This window comes from Periplaneta americana, chromosome 17, assembly GCF_040183065.1.
Source record: "Periplaneta americana isolate PAMFEO1 chromosome 17, P.americana_PAMFEO1_priV1, whole genome shotgun sequence".
In the NCBI taxonomy this organism is placed as follows: domain Eukaryota; kingdom Metazoa; phylum Arthropoda; class Insecta; order Blattodea; family Blattidae; genus Periplaneta; species Periplaneta americana.
The window spans coordinates 22,328,636-22,343,144 of NC_091133.1; the positions used below are offsets into that span (position 1 = coordinate 22,328,636).

Below are 14,509 nucleotides of genomic sequence, written 5' to 3' on the forward strand. Positions count from 1 at the left end.
CATTCTTTATTCTGATTCGATTTGCACAATGGCACACAGCAGTAAACCATTTGAATCACACATATTACAGGCTAACTTCCTAATTTAATAAATGCTAATTCAAAATATATTTACACGCACTAAAATACTACAGCGTTTACTATTACTATGCTCAATAGATTAATCAATAGGCCTATAGAAATGTTTTCACCACTGCAAGAAAACATCGCGCAATAATTATACTTCACAGTTATTGTGACGTTCGTATTTTTTTTTTTTAAGAGAGGGAAAAGTTAGGCCTTCTTGCAAATGCTTAATTATGAATTCAAGGAAATTAAAGATAATGTAGTACCTTAATTAGTTGAAATATCTTATTTAATAACAATATTAATATTAGGTGAAAAGGGAGGCTATAGTGCGTACATGTAAGATGTCAAGTTAATTTATTTCCGGAAATGTTTGGTGTATGAACTGAAGTACAGAGCAGACAGTCCCTCAGTTTATGTGTAATATGTTTTAATATCAAGAATGACAGCCTTTTATTGTAATATAATTGAGGAGTAGAAGTTTGGAAATTACGTCTATTGTCCATAAAATATTGTACGAAGCATTTAATAAGCAATGATGAGTCCTTTAAATGTCCCAAATGTCAATGTCATTTAAGTGTTCTGCTATGAATATTTAGGGCAGAACAGCGCTCCGAGCGGCGGAATTGGCATTACGAGGGAAACACTTCAGACTCGTTTTTCAAGCTCTATGCGCCAGCTTGTGTAATCTCGTAAGCAACGGTTTTTCCCCACTTCTTAACGGTTTACCTTTAGAATATTTGATAATATCACTCGGTCCTGCCATTGTCACTGCGACTGGATCAGCCATAATAACACAGTTCCAGGCAAGCGATACAACACGTGCACTACCGGTACTACTATAAACTGTCATGCGAACTGACAATCCGTTATAAATGCAGGAAGATGCAAATATTCAGAATTTATATTATTGGTTACAATTATATCAATTATATCAGTGAATAAACCATTCTGTAAGATATTTATTTCCGTGTCACATACGTTTTAAATGTAACTTATATATCTGTACGAGAACAGAGACGAAAGACGCTAAAAAAAGGGAACTATTTTCGAGAGCATTGTAGGTGATGCGGTCAGGCACCAATCATAGTGCTTCTAACCATGTGCTTCTATTTACGTTGTTTTTTTCTTATGATGGATGGAGTTTAGTTAAATGAGAATTATGAAATGATGGAAAGGCAAAGAAAAGAATAAACCACGAGACATCATTGACGCGTTGAATGTAGTATTGGAAGTATCTGGTTGCCGCCTGGTGAACACGGATTGCCGTATGTGCCGCTATTGATGACACACGACCCCGCACGCCCTCTTATGAGATAAATGAAGCAGCCTCTTATTACCGCGAGGGCACCTCACTGAAAGGCAGATCGTCTTTCGCGGACTGACTCAGATTTCCTACTTAGCATTCTATTCCATTTATCGAGTGTTCCCCATTTATACCTAATGAATACGCATTGACTGAAAATGCGCAACATCTCATTACAAGAGCTTAAATTGCTTCCTGCAACAAGGATACATGTTTGTGTTCATGTCTGTTTCAGTCAATATTATATTCAATACAACGCGTGCGCAGCATTAAGGAAAAAACACATAAAGCGTTCGCATGCAGTATTTGATTCCGGACCAACAAGAGAGCCTATTCAAAAACACCCGTAAGAAAATCTGCTTGAAAAGACGCAGTAGACTACGCATTTTAAAAGAAAATTTAAATATAGCTTAACAAATTATTTGCCGATATTAACAGTAAGACACAAAACAGCTTCCAAAAAGTGCGTAAAATTGACTAATCTTTTGTCAGCTATCGAAGCACACCTGCTTGACAGGACTGGCCCCGATCCTGACTCTCATCAACTAGATGTAGCCAAAGTCCACTTTCCTTAGTAGGATACTGAATTATTCATAGAGAGAGATTCGAAATGGGGGTAGATAGTACAGGAACATCATTTTATTTTTACTTCAATTTTTATTGTACCTGAGCTTTTGAATGTACTTCACTCCCACCCTTTCTACTACGGATGTTCCAACTCCACACACAACCAAGACCGCAGATAGTAAGCAGTACTGAGTTACTGAGTATAGTACGTTCCAGAAATATGTTCGCGTTTTCCAGTGACGAAAGAGCTTTCAATATTGAATCATATTTTCGCACAGGTACTGTCCGTTTGCCTACTTCGCATCCCGATTTCCCCCACCTGCTTCTGCTCGCCCCTCTGTAAAAGCTGGGCTGTCTTAGCTCTTTTCTGAAAACATTAATTTCTCTTAGGAATTGGGCGTTTACGTAATATTATACAGCTGTTTAATTTAACTTAAATAAAAGGGCCTCGTTAAGTAATTAACTGTCACGTGATTTCCTCCCTTTTTTACAATCCTGTGGCATAACCACTTGGACGGACAGTAGATAGCATGTCTGAGTAATTTTATATTTTCGGGTCGGGCAGAAGTGAGGATTGAATTTACAGTACGTAGAGTAGGTACAGAATTATTTCAACATGAGTTACTAGCACGAAGGACGAAACTGGCAATTGGAATTAGATGCAATAGTCTATAGTGCGATAATATGCACAAAAGAACTGAAGCCTGTATCGAAATGAACGGCCACCATTTTCAAAATAGTGTTTAAATATTATATTATGATTATTTTTCAATTTAACTTCTTTCTCTATATTGTACGCTAATGTGCTGTAGACAGTATAATATACACTGCATAATGAATACGTTCGCATGGATAACTCACTTCGTGAGTAAAAACACTTATTCTTAATACAGTACTGTACTTTGATTAAAGAAAAACCTAATGAAAATTATCAAACTCAAAATCGCGATATTTCCTAGTTTACGTAAATGGATGAACTACTTTTCTTCCTTCCTATACCTAGTAGAGTGATTTGTGTTTTACGCCAGTATCATCGAACTCCAGTCTTGGAGGGGGGAGCAAGCGGTGTTTCCGGTTCTCTAAAGGTATAGACAGGTTAATATTAAAAATGTTAGTAAAAATTAAATGATGTCCCTGTATTATGGCAGCCGTGGCGAAAATGTGACTTACGAGCACAATAAAAAGTGCTATATTATAAACCAGAAGGGCAGGGACATGTCGGAGATCCTGACAACACTGAGGGAAGGGTATGTTGTGGAATTAGTAGTAGTGATATGTTTATACTGTATATCTGTATTTGTGGATATGTGCACCTTTTGATTGAAGTGATATAAACAAATTAATTTAAAGTAACTACAGTACAAATTGAGATGTGCACGTCAGTCGGCTCGATCGCACGGGCAGCTCTTCAGCAGCCAGTGCCACCTATATTATCGGCATATTCCTGAATGTTCTATCTTAGTATCAGCATAGAATTGTGGGTTGACTAGAGAGGGTGGAAATAAGAGGTTTCTTGGTTAGGCGAGTAGTATTACATAGACACTCGGGAACCCGCCTTTGCCTAGTATATCAGTTATTAAGAAATTATTTATCGAGACTCGGGAGTCTTTGCCTAGACACGTAGACCAGTTATCTAGAGATTACTTACTTATTGTTACTCGGAGATTGCGTAGAGATAGAGACGAGAGCGTCTTAAATTCTGCAGCAGAGATTAGTATTGAAGTTTCGAAGAACGCGAAGTTATATGCTGCCTACGATGAGTTATTCTGGAAGGATCCAGTTTATAGTAACATGTATTGGGTATTGAGATATTCGTCTGTTTGGTAAAGTATTAGCTTGGCGTTTTCTAAATTCTTTGAGACATTTCCTCCTCTCATTAGTCTACCGTATGTTTGTAATAAATTAATATTGTGTGTGTTTATAATTTATTAGTAGCAGAGTTAAGATTGAATACGGCTTTGAGCCTGAAGTAACGTATTAGAGTAGGCTATATTGTACTGATTATCAGCCATTAATTTTCATTTTTGATTATTTAATTTAGTTTAATATTGTTACATGTTTTCAATTATTAATTCTTTTTTCTTTCACGTCAATTAATCTCATTGTATATATTTGTATTCTTTTATATATTTAATTAATTACATGTTATATTATTTAATATTCAGCATTGGTTATTTGTGGGCTTGATTAAATCCATATCACCTTTAGCATCTGACCTAGTAGCCGTACCGGTACCCAATATGTGGTGAGGCGTCGCGTCTCAAACTGTAGAATACAATATTGTAATTTAACTTCGCTGTACAATTTAGACTAATTACAGCTACTTACTTGAAAACGACATTTACAATCAGATCTCATGCTTAATTGGGGAGGTGTGATTACATAAATTTTTGTAACAAAGAGAGTAGAGGTTTAGTGTGGCTAAGGTTGGGGCCATAGAAGGGTAATAAAATTGTCAACGAAGAAGGAGAGCGCCTCTGTCCTTTGTATGGGGAAAAGGACTCCTGGAGACACATTTTATCCCAGTGTGACGAAATCGGACATATCCGGAGAAAATATCTACCACCCTAGATGCTAAGTCAGAATAGGGGTTCGCTTTGCTTTCTTGACCTCAAGGGGAATAGAGAATACGAACAAAAGATTGGATTGCTCCTACTGAAGGCGAAACAGCTTAGAACTTCAGCTGTTGAAGTTTATGATGCGAACTGACGAAGGGATAATGGTAACTATTCAATTCCACACTTTTATACCTGTTTGCATGTTAGGTTAGGATATATTATATAATGTGTTTTGTTTGTGTCATTTTCATATTAATCTGTTTGTTCTTTTGGAGAATGGTTGTATCTAATTATAGGTGAGGGGGATGAAACCTACAAAGTAGGGTTTCTTTCTATACAATACGTACGGTCAAAAGACCCGTGCATTGGATTTAAGAGAAAATTATTATAGTGTTGTGCATCTGTATGTATAATAATGATGAATAAATTCATCTATCTATTTAAAAACGACAAGATGAAATATTTTCAAAATATTCTATACATAATAAGAAACGAATATTAGATCACTAACAGGAAATAAAATGAAAAACAAGTTACAAAAACCGCCAGGTATAAAATATTGGATGTAAAGAATCACAACACAACTTATTAAATAAAGCAGTCAATATTGAAATATCCTTCAGATGTATACATGGCCTGAACGCAAATAACAGGAATCAATACGGTTTTAAAACCAATATTATCTTAACTAGATCTTTATTAGCCGAGACTATAAAAAGCGAACACACAATGAAAATAATTATCAACAGCGTCACGTACCTAATGATGATTATGATAACGATAAGGTTAATGAAGACTATGACGATCATGATGATGGTAATGACAGTGGCAAGGACTTTTGATGGTGGTGGTGGTGGTGATTTGTGATGATAATTATGATGAAAGTCAGCCTATATAGAATTATTATAGGCCTATTCTTATCGTACATAAGGTAGTTGTCGTATACAGGATGTATCTTAATTGCATGCAAGAGTGACAGGACATGTTTCTATATAAACAAAAATGATTAGATAAACATAAGACCGCAACAGCTTTTTTACTGAGAGATATGGAGGCATGGCACGATGTCTGAAGCGGAGACATTGTACTGGATAAGCTTCTATTCCCTCAATCAACCAGGAGGCGTGTAGTATGTATTACACGTAAACAGGCATTCAATCTGAAGACGCATTCACTGTGCGGTAGTAGACACATACACAATGTAATGGGAGATTATACCAATCTCGAATTAACTGATACGATTTTGGTTTAAGGACAAGACAGACGGAGCTGAAAAATGTGGTGTAATCTGGAAGATACAACTCGAGGGATTAACAATGAAATGGCATTATAGTGGCTGAGACGACCATTCGCGACAAAAATCTCTCGTTGAACTAGGGTAGGGGTTCATGGTACAATAGTATCTGTAATGGGTGTCTTTTTGTGAAACGTATTTGATCATACAACATTAACTGAATAATTACAGAAGAGTTATACTCGTACATACAGGACTATAAGAAATATGTATGATATAGGCTAGATTATTTTGTAGACTGTGTTTAAAAAGTACCGTATTTTATATCTTTCTGTTCAAGTAGTAACAGTTGTGGACAGAATGTATGCATGGATAAGCAACCAGACACCCTCACTCTTTTAACCTAGCAAGCAATTAAATTAAATAGATGAGAATTGTGTTGGAAAGAGTGGGTGAAGAAAGAATGATGCTGAAACTAATCAGAAAGAGAAAAAGAAATTGGTTGGGTCACTAGCTGAGAAAAAACTGCCTACTGAAGGGTGCGCTGGAAGGAATGGTGAACGAAAGAAGAGTTCGTGGCAGAATAAGATATCAGATGATAGACGACATTAAGATATGTGGATCATATGCGAAGACTAAGAGAAAGACAGAAAATAATAATAATAATAATAATAATAATAATAATAATAATAATAATAATAAAATAATAATAATAATAATAATAATAATAATAAAATAATAATAATTATTATTATTATTATTTTTATTATTATTATTATTATTATTATTATTATTATTATTATTATATTTATTTATTCTGATGAAGTTGAGGCCATCAGGGTCTTCTCTTTTACTTGGACAGAAACAAAAAAAGCTGATACAATTTGCAGCAATACAAGAAAATAGGAAAGATTGGAGAATGCTGAGTTTGCAGTGAAAGACCTGTCCATAGGCAGAACATGTATGTATGTATGTATGTATGTATGTATGTGTATTTTTACTTTTTATTTTAGTAGGTTACGACGCTTTATCAACACTTAGATTATTTAGCGTCTGAATGAGATGAAGGTGATAATGCCGGTGAACTGAGTCCGCGGTCCAGCACCGAAAGTTATTATACCAAGCATTTGCTGATATTGGGTGAGGGAAAACCCCGGAAAGACCTCAACCAGGTAACTTGTCCCGACGGGGAGTCGAACCCGGGCCATCTGGTTTCGCAGCCAAATGCGCAAACCGTTACTCCACAGGTGTGGACTGTATGTATGTATGTATGTATGTATGTGTGTATGTATGTACAGTATGTATGTATGAGAATAAATGAATCTGTAAATAAGTGGGAGCTGGAAATTTCCACTTTCTAGGTGAAATGGATTGTATAAATAGTGAAGATATCAGTTTTACTAATTCCACTCTGGGAAAAGTCTATTTGTCTTTCGGCTTTCACATACGGTATCCATCTGTTTAGTGTATAGTATGTTAGGGAAAAAGATAAAATATTTTGACGAGATATAGATAAAAATCAATGATAACTGAAAATTGCTCAGAGTCTTTTTCCTTCCTTTAACGGTTTATCCAGTATTTAGCAGTTCCTATACAGAGCTGGCATATTTTCCGAATGAATACAACAGTTAAATGTCTGTAAGATTAGACTACCGTCAGCAAGAAAGAGTGTATTTTGTCTTCCGAAGACGTTCCACGATTAGTGGTTTTACTTGAAGTTCGTCTACTTCTCCATCACAACTCTGTTATTTTCAATTGTGATTTTTTTTATTAAACTGTAAGTAAGAAGTATTATTATTTATTTTGAGTATTTTTTTTCTGAGTGTCAAAGATTTTATCTGTTAATTTACCTTAACACTATTTTTGTTACCTTTGAATGTGATTTATTGTAGGCAAAAAAAGGCGTGAACACAAAGCTTGATTCAACAAGAAATGAGTAAAGTCTTGGATGTAGTACAGGTTTCCGATGCTGATATAGGAAGGGCTTGGGGCTTGTCAGGCTGCACGTCTGAGAATGACACTTGGCTCTTTCAGGGCTGAGGAAGGATCAGTCAACAACAGATTCAAGAATGCTATCCAGGCCATCTATCGGATTTGAACAATCATACCATAGAGCGCACAATGGGCATTACCAAGCCTAAGTGCTAGGACTCGTTGTGAGTCCAGTCCTCGAAAATCAAGCCGAGCAGCGTATTCCGAATCTCAGTGCTGAGCAGTCAGATTGCATGACGGTGTTCTGAATTTCAGCGATGACGTCATTGATGCTCCAGCGCTGTAACAGTGCTTCCATCAGCCTGCAGAGGTGGTGGCAATGTCCATCAGTGAATATGATTGGTTCTTGTAAAGCAGACGAATGACATCTTGCACTGTTGTGTCACTGCTGTGTTGTTTATAATGAGCACAATGTCAAAAAAAAGTTAATTGCTTATGAACGAACATGTCAAAGAGCCAATTATTACTACTGGATCAAGAAATAAATTGTCTGTGCTCTCTTTTATTTGAGCGAAATGACAGGATGAACATTTCGCAAAACCTTGTTAGTGTGGCACATACAACTACTCTCACAGTCGCCATGCTAGCCCTTGAACCTTCCAGCAGTTTTGTTTCTATTTCCATGCGGCGTGACGTCATTGATATCCATAGGTCCAGTAAGATTCGAAATACGTTGAAAGTGAAGTATTGTTATGTCAGAAGAAATCACTACCCCCCCTTCTTAAAGAATAGGTGTTCATTCCAAACACAAATGCTTGACTAGAGTGATAACACGCTCATTCTAAGATACATTATATCAAATTTCAACATATCGATGGCTGAGAACCAGGCTGTTCTATGTCCAACTTTTCATAAGAAATAAGTCTGTGTTTCATTGTGTTCCTGTTCTTGTCTGCATATATGAATCGAACAAAATTGTAAATATTCCTCTCCATAAGGTTGCTACAAAGCTATTCTAAATTGTTTCATGAAGCTTTGAATGTCAGGAGTTTAAAATAGCAATTCTGAAAAAGAAAATAGTAAAATAGACTTAGAACAGTCTGGTTCTGAGCCATCGATATGCCGATAATCACTCAACCGTATTCAATCTGTAAATTTCTGCAATCAATCTGAATTTCGTCTATTAAAAATGGTCAAATATTGTGAAAAATTCAAAACCACGAAGATAAGAGGACTCTATGGTTCAAAATAGTTCAAGATAGATAATCTATAGCGTGAAGCATTAAAAGCGTAGAGGGGTTAAAAAAAGGTAAAGGTATCCCCGTCACACGCTATGAAGGCACTTGGGGGGCATGGAGGTAGAGCCCCATGCTTTCCATGACCTTGGCACTAGAAAGAGGTGGTGTGATCGGCACCACGCTCTGATCACCTTTTTACCCCCGGGAAAGACCCGGTACTCAATTTTATAGGAGGCTGAGTGAACCTCGGGGCCGTTCTGAAAGTTTGGCAACGAGAAAAATCCCGTCCCTACCTGGGATCGAACCCCGGACCTTTCAGTCCGTAGCCAGCTGCTCTACCAACTGAGCTACCCGGCCGCCGCGTATAGGGGACAAGACTAAAATAACTTCAATGATATAAATATGTCACAATGTCTAATTACAACGGCATGATACTCGAAAATGTCAATGTCTGGCGTTTCATCCAGTAGCCGAAGGAGCAACGAAGTGAAGTTGCAAGGCTCCCTACCAAAGCATAAGACGGCCATTGTAATATTAAACAAACAAGAAAGTGAAAAGATAAAAATATCAATGGCGATTCTCAAATATAGTACCGTACTATGAAGAATAAAATTGCAATTACGGTAACAAGTTATATAAGAACCACGCCATATCACGTGAAACTGCAGAGTAACAGGAAAACTCACAGCCATGACTGCAATGCCTGGACCAAATGCTCTTGATCTTCATTATCCTGTTATTATTCTTCATCGAAGACACTGAACACTTACGTAAAGTTTTATGGGTCATGAATATAAATATTCCTACCATTTTTACTAAAGCACATACTAGTAAGTTACTCAATAACAGAAGTTGCTAGTTGTGGACCTCCTGTTTCTTTCCGACATTTCAGCAATGGACATTCATATTATTTGGTAGTGAATCATGAAACATAGAAAGACTTTCACGTCATTTTTATATTTTCAGGATGTAAATTTCAGCAAGTGGACCTTTCCGTCATGATAAAATCTCTGATAGGCTAAGTTATGTTTCCTTGAAGACCGAAAATTATTGCAATGTGGTGCTTTAATAAATAGAAAGCTGATTGAAGACGATACATTCCCATGCCAGTTTCCTTGGAAAACTGAACAAGCAATATGCTAACATTACAGTATTTTTATTGCTGAAGGATGAATTGAATTTGTCAAATATTGTATGAATAGGTACAAAATAAGATGTTTTTAATATCATATTTACTATATGAGGTTCATATACTCGTAAATCATATTTTCAAATTGTTTAAGAAACGAAGGCGAAACAATTACGTAATGTCAATATTCAAAATATGGTTTGGAAATATAGTTCTGAAGTAAGAATTCAATGAAGATCTCTAAAATGTACATAATATCTTCTTTAGGCAATTTCTATTGTTCAGAAGTGAGACAATACACATGGCATTCCGAAAGATGGAGCTGCTTTTGACTTCAAGTGAGGAGAGGAAATATTGTTACCGTCGTTACAAATAATTATTAAAATTGAGATATTTCTTTAGCTAGAATAAGAGTATATTTATCGTTCCAAACGTCACATGTTTTAAAACTATTAAAATACATATTGTTTCCAATGAGTATGGAATAATAATTGGCTAATATTCCTATTTATATTGAAAAAATTATTCAGAAACTGAATTCATAATTTTTATAGACTGAACATAGTATGGATCTTCTTCCTTAATGATCGTTACACGCAGAACATGTTACTTAATCATGAATTCATAAATGATAATTACGTATATTCTATACTGTAATGTAGTAAATTATGCTCTCATTTGAAAGCCTCGCTTATTTAAAAATACAGGCACTGAAAATAGAGAGATGATTTAAATGTAATGAACATACATGGTGAAACTGACTCGATGAAAGTTTTTATGGAAACTTTTATACAAATTTTATAGAATTTATATAAATGATGTTATAAAATTACATGATACAATTCCTTCGGTTCTCGAGACTGCAGTTACGTACGCATATAAATAAATTTAAATCACTCAACGTCCGGTGAACGTGAAGGCCTTAGCCCAATAGTTGAATATTAATCCTTTTATATTTCCAAGAGAAACGCACCTAAATGGACTTTCAGTTATACTTCATAAGCATGTTCTGTAAAACTCTTATCTACAGCTATTTTCGTTGTGAGAATTAAATTTCTTAACTACAGATAAGGGATTTCCTACAGAATTTTATTCGATGAAAGTTCTAAATTATTGTGCCGGGAAAGAGAAATTGGAGTTCTTGGTTATCCATAAATAAACCTTCTAAACACCTGACAGCATCGCAGAGGGACTTACCTTCGTGGAGGTGGTGCTGTTAGCTGACGAGGCGGAGGCGGGTTCACTAGCTAACAATTGCTGCAACTGACTGGGAGCTTGTTTTGTACCGTTGGCACCAGAGCCGCTACTGCTGCTTGTAGCCGTGGCGGCCGTGGAGGTGGTGGATGGCGAAGACGTTGCGGGATACGGGGGTGGTGGCGCCGTAGGTGTTTGTTGTTGTTGCGGAGGTGGAGCATACTGGATGCACGACGACGCCAACGGCGAGGCGTCGTCCGAGCTCCCAGCGCTAGCGGACGCCGACGTCGTGGTTGACGCCGTCGCGGCCGCTTGCGCCGTGCTGGAGGCATTGTTGTTGGTGTGATGGTTCTCCGTGTGACGCCGTAACGACCGGGCGTCACAATACGATTTACCACAACCTTCTGCCTTACATTCGTACGGTTTTTTGTTACGATGCGTCAGCATGTGACCGTTTCTGCAACAGAGAATTAACATTCACTCAATATTTTATTGTGGAACGCATATCTAATAATAAAAATAATAATAATAATTTATTTTATTTATTTATTTATTTATTTATTTATTTATTTATTTATTTATTTATTTAATGTGCTGTACAACAGCCAGTGGCCAATTACAGTTCAGCACAAATATAACAAAAACATAAAACAAAAATAATTATTACACATAAATATAATTACAATTATATATAATATAATTACAATTACAATCTGAATGAACATAAGGATATAAATTTTCTTTGTATATTTTCTAATTTAGCCGAGTCCGTAGTTGTAATCGAGTTCCAAACTACAGATGCATATTCTAGTTTCGATCGCACCAATGTATAGTATAGCATTAAAAGAGAATCGGGAGTGGAAAAAGAATAAGTTATTGACCGTATTATTCCTAGCATTCTGATTGCGTGATTGTAAATATAATCAACGTGACTATGAAAATACAATTTACTGTCAAAGAATATTCCCAAATCTTTTACGCAATCCGTTCTGTTAATGAGTACATTATTTAGATAATAATTACAATTACAATAATGACGATATAATAATAATAATAATAATAATAATAATAATAATAATAATAATAATAATAATAATAGTAATAATAATAATAATAATAATAATAATAAATAACATTCATAACACGTAGGCATATTAGATGTGTTGACATATTATGGTTCCAATTGCTTTATATTTTCAATAATATGAACCAAAGTGATACATTACACAATTGAAGAGTGTGATCAGAAAACGCGTTAAGTCCATTTTTATGAGAGGACTGGGCTAGTTTTTTATACACAAGAACACAACCTTTGAGACAACCTTTAGGCGTTGTTTTGGAAGAAAACATGCTTAAAATAAAATTAAAAAGGGCTAAATCATCGTCATATAATGGACCATGCTCGAGGCGGGATTCCAATTTTCGGGCCGAGCAACCTTAGGGAAACGCGCCTTAGACTGCGTAGTCATCCCGCGCGGCGAAATATAATAAATGTTAAAATTAATAGTATTTTATTAAAAACATAAAATAATGGCACGTTTGTGTAAGATTAATTATTATTTAAAAAATCATTCCTCCAATAATTGAAAGCTTCACAAGACAAAAAATTTATGGTAATGGTTATTTGTGCGAATTATTTTGTAAAATTAGCATAAGCCTGGCCATTATGGAAATACTGTACAATATTCTTTATTTTTAAATTAGTTATTACTTTTAAAATCATGTCTCAATTTCCGAGTATCTTCAAAATAGAATTTTAGAGTTTAAAATATTGCTGTGCAATACTTGTCAATCTAATTTAACATTAATCGTTACGGATATATATATATATATATATATATATATATATATATATATATATATATTCCTCCAGAAACGTTCCTTTTATACTACACGAACTCACAAATGAAATACTCTCAGAATTCATTTGATTAAAAAGACCCTTTCATAGTAAGAGTAAATTTTGAAATCTGGTAATATAAGAATGTCATTATAAACCGCTAATATCTTTCGATACTTCTATTGTTGTTGTTTGTTATTTAATCAACTGTCCGAAGACAGATCTGAACCTCACATGTGATACCAACAAGACGCCACTTATGATGCAACTAAGCCAGGAGATGATGGGGTAGGGTGACCAGTTCCTTTCCCCCTCTATTGCATACATCACTAACTGGCTACATATTCCATTAATCGATAGTTCTATTAGTTTTTATAAATAGAAAAATCATAGTTTAAGCTATATTACAATATCAGAATAGCTCCTATATCGAAATTCCTGTAAACGTTTTAGGTTAAAGCATTTTTATAAATGCTACGATGATGTAGTGGGCTTGAATGTAAAAATAAGTTTAAATAAAAAGAATGCATAAGTAAGAATTAGCCTTTATAAATATGCTTTCGCAATTTAATTAAAATCTATTCTAATAATACAAATTTGGAACTTGAGTAAATGAAAAAAATGCAAAGGTTAATAATACACAATAAAGATGATGAGTTTTTGAACAATGTTTCGAAATTTAATTTCTCTGAATTTTTAGAACTAGCCTACTTATGGGTTCCATCGTTGGAAACAATATGGTTCGAAAACTAGAGCTTCAACTTCCAAGATTGAATCTGTTAAGTAACTTCTAAACATCTGAAAGATGAAATCTCAATACATAGTTGAAAAATTCTAAATCTTCATGAATATCCAGTCATCTTGAAAGCATTGGATTTAAATCACTAAATCATATGTTTTTTTATTTATACGTAATTTTTATATTACATGGAATTTTAAAGAAATATCACATTGATTTCATCTGATGAGACTCTCTCACGTAGAGAGAATGGAAGTATTTTTGTCCTCTTCTTAAGTAATTGCTTGCTGTGCCACTTACTTTGGAACACTGAGTCAGACAAAAACAATACCAGCCGAGGTTTGAGAAGGGTACTGCTACTGTAGAAAGCAGGAAGGCTAATCACTATACCGTGAAGTGTAAAATGTTTTATTTGACATTAGCAGCAATGAGGGAAAGTTGTTTACCTGCAGAATTATTGAGGAAATAATCCGAAATGTATCTCAGGAAGCAAGAAACACAGCATTAGGTATGTCTCCTGTGCGCATTATTGATCTGCTCTATCATGAATAATTGGAATTTTTAAAGCGTGACGTAATTATTATGCTTTATCAACATGAAAAATATACAGGAAGAGTATTAGGACAGTCCAAAATATCTATTTCGATATTATGACGTAAATAAAAGTTTCTAGTATCTCTGGTAGCTTATCGAAAAAGTGGTTATTA

At 35.1% G+C, this 14,509-nt stretch overlaps 1 protein-coding gene across 6 annotated transcripts in view; it reads right to left on the reverse strand.

Annotated features, from left to right (window-relative positions):
* The window catches only part of LOC138692622 (zinc finger protein 541), a 1,853,746-nt gene that overhangs the window by 439,299 nt on the left and 1,399,938 nt on the right, over positions 1-14,509 (reverse strand). For all 6 annotated transcript variants that reach the window (XM_069815665.1, XM_069815669.1, XM_069815666.1 and 3 more), the window contains exon 7: positions 11,227-11,680. In XM_069815665.1, coding sequence (XP_069671766.1) covers positions 11,227-11,680 — 454 coding nt within the window. The remainder of the gene's footprint in view (positions 1-11,226; positions 11,681-14,509) is intronic.